We start from the raw sequence: 9,670 nt of genomic DNA on the forward strand, positions 1-9,670 counted from the left end.
AAACAGACCCATCTTTCCCTTCTTTTCCCAGTTCACACACAAGACTCAGCTTTACGCTGCACACCCCCCTCCAGGAAGCCTCTCTTGTATCAGTCAGGGTTCTCCTGAGAAACAGGACCACCAGCGTCTATATATATTAAGAGATTTATTTTGAGAAATTGGCTAATGCAGTTGTGAGGGCTGGCAAGTCCAAAATCTGTAGGGCAGGCTGGAAATTGCAGTAAAAGTTGATGCTGTAATCTTGAGTTCAGAATTCGTTAGCGGGGACTGGCAGGCTGGAACCCAGGCAGGAGCTGATGGTGTCGTCTCCAGGCAGAATTTCTTCTCCTCCAGGGGACCTCAGGTTTTTGCTCTTAAGGCTTCCAACTGATTGGCAGAGGCCCATCCACGTTACAGAGGGTGATTGCCTTTACTTAAAGTCAACAACTGACTCTAGATGCTAATCCCGTCTCCAAAATACCTCCATAGTAACATCTCGGCTAGTATTTGACCACACAACTGGACACCATCATCTCGCCAAGCTGACACTTAAAATCAGCTATCACCCCCCTCTCTGCCCTGCTGCATTCCATGCTTTCCCTGTGTTTCCACAGGCAGCTCTGGGTCCTCACCCCCTGTCCTCTCCACATGTCCCTCATTGGCTCCTTCACTCGGTTGCCAACCCCACCAGCCTCAGGGCTCCTGCAGGCAGTGAGGTGCCTCGCCACAGGGGCGTCCCCAGCCCCTCCTCAGTCTGCAGCTTGAGAGGCTGCTCACATTCATCTCTGCACTTGGGACTTCAGCCCGGGGTTGGTGGCAGCGGCTCGTTGCATCCTGGGCAGAGAAACGCTCCCCCGAGCTCTAGACCGCACAGCCGCAGCTCGGTGTCGCTGGTGCCAGCAGGGGCTTCTTCCAGTGGGTTGAGGAAGGAGGAAGTGGTCACTGTTGCAAAACAAGGTGGATTTAAACCCTGAACTGTCCCTCCCAGTACTAAAACCATTAAAAGAGACTTTCCCCCATTTGTATCTTGCCATTTTCACACCTTCCTGGGATTCTTTCCAGGCAGCAGTGGAGGGAGAACCCTTGGGCTTTGGGGCGATGAGCACATTGCTCAGGTCTGAGCTCCAGGATTCCTCGTCAAGGCCGGGTCGCCCCACAGCAGCTCCAGGCAGTGCAGGGGAGGCTGTGAGTGATCAGTGTCTCACGGTAAAACTAATTTCAAAAGATCTGGCAGGAAAACTGGCATTCATTTTAACACATAAATTCCAATGGAGCGGGGCCTGTCAGGACTCTCACAAATCACGTGAACGTGTCCTAGGGCCCCAGAGATTTGGGAGTCCTGGAGAGCAGCCCTGTTTTCCCCCTCTCGGTTTATAGTTGCTCACCTTGCTTTCCTCTCTGTTTCTAGAACACCCTGGACCTGGAGGAGACTGGTGAAGCTGTCCAGGGCAGTGTCAACACCCTCTCAGATGTTTCCCTGGTAAGACCTTCTCTGAGCCGGCATTGTGTCCCACCCGGGGCCCTGGGGACTGCCCCTGTGGGTGAGAGTCAAGGGAAGCACTGAGAGCACAGGGTCCCCCCAAGGGCCTGGGCACAAGTGCAGCGTCTCTGCCGTCTCCCGCAGGGCCAGGAAGGCTGGTTCCTGGTGATATGAGGTGGAGCTGTCAGGCTGCTTGACCTCAGCCTGTATGCTGAGTTGGCGCGTGCTTTTGATACGTTATCTGAACATTATAGGAACAAGGACTGAAATGTGGAGCATGTGGAGAGAGCCCCTTGAAGAGGCAAATGCCTGGGCCAGAAATGTTTGTTAAATCTGACTTTCTACTTGTAGGCATGTATCAGTAGCTTGAACAATCCTTTTGTGATTATGACCCAAATGACTTTTAAAAACAAAAACAAAAAAAAGTCTATTTATTCAGAGCTATAAGCCAGGGAGTCAGCCACCAGCACTTGCATTTGGCAGACGCTCAAGGGCAGGCCAAGGAGTGGAAAAGCTTATACTGGAAAAAAGGGCAGGCTTCAAGTTCACCCTTATTGGAGGCTGTTTGGCCTGGGGAAGCTGGAGGCAGTTTAAATATAAGCGAAGCATCTTACGTGATTGGCTGGGGGAACGTATGTGGCTTTCCCCCAATGACTCTTGAGTGGCATTTGAACTGGAGCCATCCTGCCCAGGTTCAAATCCCACTTCTGTCACTTACTGCATGACTTTGGGCACATTTCTTAACCTCCCTGTCTGTAAAATGGGGATGATGATAGCATCCCTGCCCTATAGGTTTGCGATGAGGGGTAAATTAACTTACGTAAAGCATTTAGAACAGTGTCTAATGTAATCAGAGCTATGTAAGTGTCACCTGTTGGCATGGGCAAATAGTAATCACGCTGTCTGCAGCTGTCACTCACCAAGCACCAGTGGGATCGCAGAGACCTTGGGAGCACCTTATATACACTTATACATGGTGACTGTCCCCGTTGCCCAGCAGTGTACTTCCTGTCCAGGGCCGCACAGCAGAACCCCAAATCGTGTCCTGTGTCCATCCTCCTCCCCCATCTTAGTAGCCAAGGTGAGCCCCTAAAAAGAAGAGCCCAAGAAGTGCTTTTCCCCTCCATCTTATTCATTAAGTTTGGTTCCCTGTGACTAGTCTTGGCCAATGCCAAGAACTTCAGTTCCCAAAGGTAACGATGTCGTCCCCAGGGACGCCTGCCAAGATCCCGATGCTTATCAGCTGCTGAGATGCCGGGGAGTTTTCCACTCGGGTGTTGCATAATTCAGAGCAGCGTGGCCAGGAGCGATAGAGCGGGGACAGAATTCCAGCCGGGCCTGGCACCTCTCAGCGGCTCGGGTCTCCCCTCTTCCAGCCGCCATGGGCTCTGACTCCTTCTACTCTTGCTGGGTGTTTTGGCAGGATGATGTCAAATCTGTCTCCAAGGGGCTGCCCAACTTCAGGCCACCGCCTCCCCCGCCACCTCTGGCCCAAGGCCTTGCCCGGCCGCCGGCGCAGCCAAGGAAGCCAGCTAGAGAAGATCTCCAGCCAACCTCCTCCGAGCCTTCCCATTCAGGCATCATCTTCTCGGCTCTGCAGAACCACAGCCCGCCAGCGGGCACCGCACCGGCCCCAGGGGCTTCCCCAGCACAGGACTCGCCCTCCTCGCCCATCTATGCCTCCATCTCCCCTGCCAACCCCAGCTCCAAGAGGCCGCTGGACACCCACCTGGCCCTGGTCAACCAGCACCCCATCGGCCCCTTCCCGCGGGTCCAGTCGCCTCCGCACCTGAAAAGCCCTCCTGCAGAGGCCACGGTGGCCGGGGGCTGCCTTCCGCCACCCTCGCCCTCCAGCCACCCCGACCCGACAGGCACGAACCAGCACTTTGTCATGGTGGAGGTGCACCGGCCCGACAGCGAGCCGGATGTGAACGAAGTGAGGGCGCTGCCCCAGACGCGTGGTGAGTGCCCGTGGACCCCGGGGTCGGAGCTGGGCACGGTGAGCCCAGGCTGGGTGGCCTCAGGCAGGTCCCTGTCCTCATGCGTCCTTCTAAATGGGGAGGGCTGGGACTCGGTGCCCAGACGTGCCCAGGTTCAGGTCACAGCAGCCAGAGGGACAGGGTCTTGAGTCCCCTATTAAGGTGGCTTTGGAATTTGAGGTGCGAGTTGGAATCCTGATCCTGCCATTACTGGCTCTGACAGGCTCCTCCCTCTCCCTGAGCTGCTTTCCCCAACTTAAACAGAGATAATAACTACCCTGGAGGGTTGCTGTGAGGGATGGGGGCTCCTCCTCCAGCTCTCCTTGCTCCCCCAGCCCTGATCCCAGCTACTCATCTAACAGTCTCCCCGGGGCTGTGAGCTTGTCGAGGATGGGGTGGCATCTGTTATCTCCGCTGGCACAGGGTAGATGCTTGGGGAAGCAGCGGGTGTAGAAATTGCAGGACGGACTTTCCCGGCCCCAGTAAGGCCAGCCTGAGGCTGAAGCCCCTGATTTTCCAGTGGGTGCCCAGCTGAGGAGGCGGGGGAAGGGGAAAGCCGGTTTTCCACCCCTGCAAACCCGCACCCTCCGCCCTGGGGATCGCGCCCCTCCTGTAGCGAGTCGCATGCCTTCTGTTGGATTCTGCTGCCATCTTGTGGCTGAAGCGATCCGTGGGGCCGCAGGGGCTTTAACTGGGTGCCTGCTGTTCCCCATCAGCAGGATGCAGAATGCAAGGTCTCCAAATGTAGGAATCTTAGTGAGGGGAGGCGGCTCAGGAGAGAGCAGGCAGGGTGTGGAAAGGGAAACCAGGGCTGCGAATTATCGCCTGCCTCAGCTCACAAAAGCTCATCCTTTTGCAGTGCTTACCGTGTGCCAGGCCCCAGCCTCGGGGTCTTCCTATGTCATTAATCCACTTGACCGTCACAACAGCCCGATGAGACTGGTCCTGTTTTCACCCCGATTTTACCGATGAAAGAGAAAGGCTCCAGTCTCTACCCTTGACGGCTTCCCTCTCTACAGCAAATCTGCTAGTCTTTATGATAATCTCATTGGATAGGCATCACCGTTCCTCTCTCAGGGGGCCCAGAGGCTCAGAGAGGCCATGCAGCTCTCTCTGGGTTGCACGGCGGGTCCGTGGAGATGGCAGGTTTCAGACCTGATACACCAGACTCCAGAGTGTGGGTTCTTCATCTAGGGTCCAAACTCAGGGGCCAGGAGGCTCCACACATGGGGTGGCAGCCTGGGTTTGACTAGTAAACCAGAAGATACATGCCCTCCACTTAGCTCAGGCCAGCTGGGGTCAGACAGGGCTACCGGCCAGGGTTGGCAGACCTTCCATTTTTTCTCAGGAAACTAGAAATTTAATTCTTATGTTAAATCCCCTCATTTGAACGTGTTGGTCCATCACTAAAAATCAACAGCATTTTATGAGTTAAAAAGAAAAACCCATATCTGTGGGCTGGGTTTGACCTCTGACCTCTGTTGTAATCATTACCCTGGGAGCTGAGAACTGGGTGGTCCAGGTTGACTTCCTGGAAATGGTGGCCTTGGGGCTATGCTGAGTTGAAAGGGCAGGTCTTTAGTAGGTGGGGGGGGGGGAGTCTCCCTGCCCTTGAGCCCCCAGATCCCTTCATTTCTTGCTCCATTGATGCCTGGGGAATCCCACCCAACCTTCCAGCCTCCGGCCCTGTCGCTTCCTCCAGGAGGTCCTCTCTGGCCCCCAATGAATGAACAGTTGTCTCCTGTCCCCTACTCTCAGCAGCCTCCACGCTCTCCCAGCTCTCTGACAGTGGGCAGACGCTGAGCGAGGACAGTGGCGTGGACGCCGGTGAGGCCGAGGCCAGCGCCCCAGGCCGAGGCAGGCAGACAGTGTCCACCAAGAGCAGGAGTAGCAAGGAGCTGCCTCAGAATGAGAGGACTACTGAGGGGGCCACCAAACCGGTAAGCAAGGAGGAGGAGGGAGATGGAGAGGGGTGAGTGGGAAGGTGGGGCCCTGGCTGCGAACAGGGAGGTCCCAGAAACCAGGGCTTCAGCTGAGCTTCAGCTTGGTGTGTGACCAGTAAGCACCCACTCCCCATTCCTACCCCACCCCCCAGCTCCTGGCAACCACCAGTCTGCTTTCTTTTCTACGGATTTATCTCTTCTGGATATTTAATATAAATGGAACCGTGCAACATATGACCTTTTGTGTCTGGCTTCTTTCACTTAGCATCATGTCTTCAAGGTTCATCCATGCTGTAGCAGGTGTCAATACCACATTCCTTTTGATGGCTGAATAATATTCCATTGCATGGACACACACCCAGGTTCATTCATCCATTCACCCATTGATGAGCCATTCTGGTTGCTTTCACCTCCTGGCTTTGGGAATGCTGCTGCTTATGAACATTTCTGCACAATATCTAAGTCCCTGTTTTCATTTCTCTTGAGTATATGCCTAGGAGTGGAATTGCTGGGCCATATGGTAATTCTATATTCAACTTTTTGAGGAACCAGCAATGGGCAGAGGTTCCAGTTTTTCTGTGTCCTCCCCAACACGTGTGTTATTTTCCAAGGTTTTCTTTTTGGTAGGGCCTAGCACACCCGAGGCTCCCAGGATGGAGCTCTGTTGACCCAAGGGGTCTGTCGTGGCCCACCCCACTTCCCGGTCGGGCCTGTCCACCCAGACGGCCTCAGTCAGTGGTCTCCCTCCTCATCCCCACAGCCTGGGCTTCTGGAGCCCACGTCCACCCTGGTCCGTGTGAAGAAGAGTGCGGCCACCCTGGGCATCGCCATCGAGGGGGGCGCCAACACCCGCCAGCCCCTGCCTAGGATTGTCACTATTCAGGTACCTCCCCATGGGCCCCGCTGAAGGCCCCTCTCTCAGCATCCCCAGGATTTTGCCACCCGTAGAGGTGACCCAGCACCCGAGGAGACCCAGGCTCTTGCTGATCCTCAGTTTTCCTAATCAGGGTGATGACACCCAGATGGTAGCGGTCTGGTTGGCCGGGTCTGACCTGACCTAGTGCCCAACACATGTTAGGGTGCTCGAGGCCAGGCTGGCCTATCCCTCGGGCCCCCCATGTGTCCCCTAACCTGTGTCTCACCCCTGCAGCGAGGCGGCTCAGCCCACAACTGTGGGCAGCTCAAGGTGGGCCACGTGATCCTGGAAGTGAACGGGCTGACACTGAGGGGCAAGGAGCATCGGGAGGCCGCCCGCATCATCGCCGAGGCCTTCAAGACCAAGGACCGGGACTACGTGGACTTCCTGGTCACCGAGTTCAATGTGCCGCTCTAGGGGCTGAGGCTTCAAGGCCTCCCACCGTGACCCGGCCCCAGGTCCCGGGCCCCTCTCCCTCCTGGCACTCGCAAGCTTCCTTGAGGGGCTGGGGCTGCATGGCCAGGGTAGCAGGAAGACATCCCTCAACTCCACCCTGGCCCACTGGACCAGATCCAGGGGAAGACGAGAGCTGGCGAGGCAGACAGAAAGGTCAGGTCGGGCCCCCGTGCCATGCCGGGTACACAGTAGGCGCTCAAATCTGTGTGGGTTGTGGGAAGGGGAGAAAGAGAAGGGCTGAGCACCTGCATCTTGGCACATCCAACTGAAGCTACAGGGCCTGTTTCTCTGGGTTGGTGGGTGGTGCCCAGCCCAGCCCCGATGCCTGAGCCTTTGTCAGGGTGGGGGGTCCCATGAGAATCTGTGGACCCAGGCCCCCGCCAGGGGGCATCTCGCAAGCCCTTCAGTGCCACAAATAAGCATCAAGCACCCCCCACCCCATCCCCCTGCCTCCTTATCCCCCATGGTATGTATTATTTCCCTCCCTGCAACCCTGAGGGCCCCAGGGCCCCGTCTTCCCACTGCTCCCCAGCCCATCCCAGAGGCCCTGCAGGTGACCAGCAGTATCAGTGTATTTATATACAGAGCTTATGACTTTAATTTTTCAATAAAGAAATCTGAACAAGGTTAGAAGCCAGTGTGCTGTGTGGACTGCCTGGGTGGCTGGGAGGGAGGAGGGGAGAGGAAGGAGGAGGACAGAGAGAGGCGCACAGAACATCACATGCCCCCTCCCACCCTCCACCCCTGCCCCCTACGGCTCAATGTGGGACGCACAATGAGGTATGCAGGGGCACCTGAGCCATATCTGCATCTTGGAGCACCTTTCTTGAAGGTTTGAGTGCAAAACTTAAGCATTTACAGATAATATTTTTAGTTTAGATTAAAATTCATCCAGATTTGTTACAGGGCAGAATGCAAAGTGGGCACCGGTGCTTTAAAACACACAGAAGTGGCCTGTCTTGGGCCAGTTCCCCAGCAGCTGACCCTGAAATGAGGATGTGGATGCAAGTGACTTGTTAAGGAAGTGCTTCCAGGGGAGGCCAGTGAGGGAGGGGGGAGCAGGACAGGGAAGGGGAGGGGGCCGGGCAAGTGGGGGATTTCACACAAAGTCCCAGAGAGGGCAGCTCCCAGCCCAACCCCACAGGGGACCTTGGAGGGTAAGTTGTACCTAGAGTCAGCTCCACTCCAGGGGGCTGGGCTTTCACACCTCCACAAGGCCTGGGGCAGGAGGGGCAGTAAATTCCCAATCCCTGCCAGGCCTCTACCTGGGTAGGCAGAGGTGTTCCAAGGGCAGTCCTCCAAAGAAGAGCCACAGTGCAGGATGTTAAAAGCAAAACACACGGGGGCAGGGAAGGGAGGCTGGTGGACTGAGATGGTATCTGGGGGCTACAGCATCGGGCTCAGGGTCAGCCCTAGGGAAATGATTACAGTTGTGGTAATGGTGAATAAAATAGTCCTCTGGCTTTGTGAAGGCCACAACGTCTTACAGGCTGCAAGTCTCTGTGCATCCTTTTTGAATGAAATGTTTCCCTGGCCTTGGCGGGCAGTGAGTTTTTGGCCAGGCACTGACCTGCTCGGAGAATTCCGGGCAGTTCTGACGACCCCTGCCTCCAATCAGCCATCTCCCCACTTGGCCCAACCCCCCAGTGGGCAGAAAGTCCCCAGCAGCTGCTACCCATGGGCCCATGTTTGTACTCTGAAAGCGCAGGATAAGAATGAGTTTCTGGAACTATCGCTCTGGCATGCCCAGGTCTGACTTTGGGATTGCAGCCCACTGAGTGTGAGGGTGCCCCTCCCTGTGGAATTTTCAGCCTAAAAAAAATTCCTTTGCAAGTGGGCTCAGAAAGGTCAAGTTGCTTGCCCAAAGTCACACAGCTAGTGAATGGAAGAGGACAAGTTTGGATCCACAGCTGCCTGAGACCTGAGCCTGCTTTTCCCATAATATGAAGCCCTGGGACAAGCACGTGGCCTTTAATTTTGAAGGGATCCAATACTCTGGGCTGAGGCAGCCTTAAATACTGGAGATGGGGGATGTGGTCAGAGGTCCACCCAGACCACATGTTCTTGTGGCCCTGGTTTTTCACTCACGGTGCCAGAGCTGGGGGGTGGGGGTGGAGGCTGGAGAGACACAGTCCGCCCCTCCCATGCTGGAGGACCCTGGGTGGGTTCTAAGCAGGGTAAGCCTCTCCAAGTCTCAGTTTCCCTTTCTGTTTAAGACATCTCTCAGGCACGGCCGCCATGCTGTACAACTCCAGGGGGTGGGGTTCACTTCTATGGTAGTGTGAACAGGCGCCTCAGGACCCTTCCTGCCCTGCCATTCCACAGCCAGAAGCTGTGTGAAGGGGAAGGTGGGAAGAGAGTGAGTTCTGGGCTCCTGAGACCTGGGCCTGTCCATGCCCAGTTGGCCCTCCAACCCCTCTCTGCCTGGGAAAAAGTGAGATAAGGGGTGGGATAGCTCCCGTAGGGGGTGTACAGAGGAAGGAGGACAGAGAACAAGGCACACCTCAAGGAGTCCATATCCCAGTGTCAGACACCTGGGTTCAAACTCCACCTCCACCACTTCCTGGCTGTGTGACCTTGGGCAAGTAGCTTAACCTCTCTGAGCCTGTTTCCCCATCTTTGAATGGGGGTCATAACATTAACCTAACTTGTATCCTATTGTAAGGTTTAGCTAAAATGTTTACCCCTGGCACAGAGTAGACCCTTAGTGAATAGAAGGTGCTGCTGTGATTGGAAATGTGTGTGGGGAGTGACCTTCAGCCTGGGGAACTGGGAAAGAGAACTAGACTGCAACACAGTGACGGCCCCCGGGCCCTTGGCTTCCCTTGGTGACTATTAACAACCCCCGCCGTCCCCCACCCACTCCCACCATAGGGTTGGAGGAGGTGCTCTTTAAATGAGTCCCACTGATTGATTT

The 9,670-nt window shown here is 55.7% G+C and overlaps 1 protein-coding gene across 4 annotated transcripts in view; it reads left to right on the plus strand.

The window, feature by feature from the left end:
* The window catches only part of WHRN (whirlin), a 99,123-nt gene extending 91,737 nt beyond the window's left edge, over positions 1-7,386 (plus strand). For 2 of the 4 annotated variants that reach the window (XM_037796933.1, XM_037796935.1), the window contains 5 exons: positions 1,388-1,459; positions 2,883-3,420; positions 5,200-5,378; positions 6,142-6,264; positions 6,532-7,386. In XM_037796933.1, coding sequence (XP_037652861.1) covers positions 1,388-1,459; positions 2,883-3,420; positions 5,200-5,378; positions 6,142-6,264; positions 6,532-6,714 — 1,095 coding nt within the window. In that variant the 3' untranslated portion in view covers positions 6,715-7,386. Of the gene's footprint in view, positions 1-1,387; positions 1,460-2,882; positions 3,421-5,196; positions 5,379-6,141; positions 6,265-6,531 lie in introns of all 4 variants that reach the window. The other 2 variants (XM_037796931.1, XM_037796934.1) reach the window with 1 other exon arrangement.
* Positions 7,387-9,670: the final 2,284 nt, after the last annotated feature.

The sequence above is a fragment of the Choloepus didactylus genome, chromosome 10 (assembly GCF_015220235.1).
Source record: "Choloepus didactylus isolate mChoDid1 chromosome 10, mChoDid1.pri, whole genome shotgun sequence".
Lineage (NCBI taxonomy): Eukaryota > Metazoa > Chordata > Mammalia > Pilosa > Megalonychidae > Choloepus > Choloepus didactylus.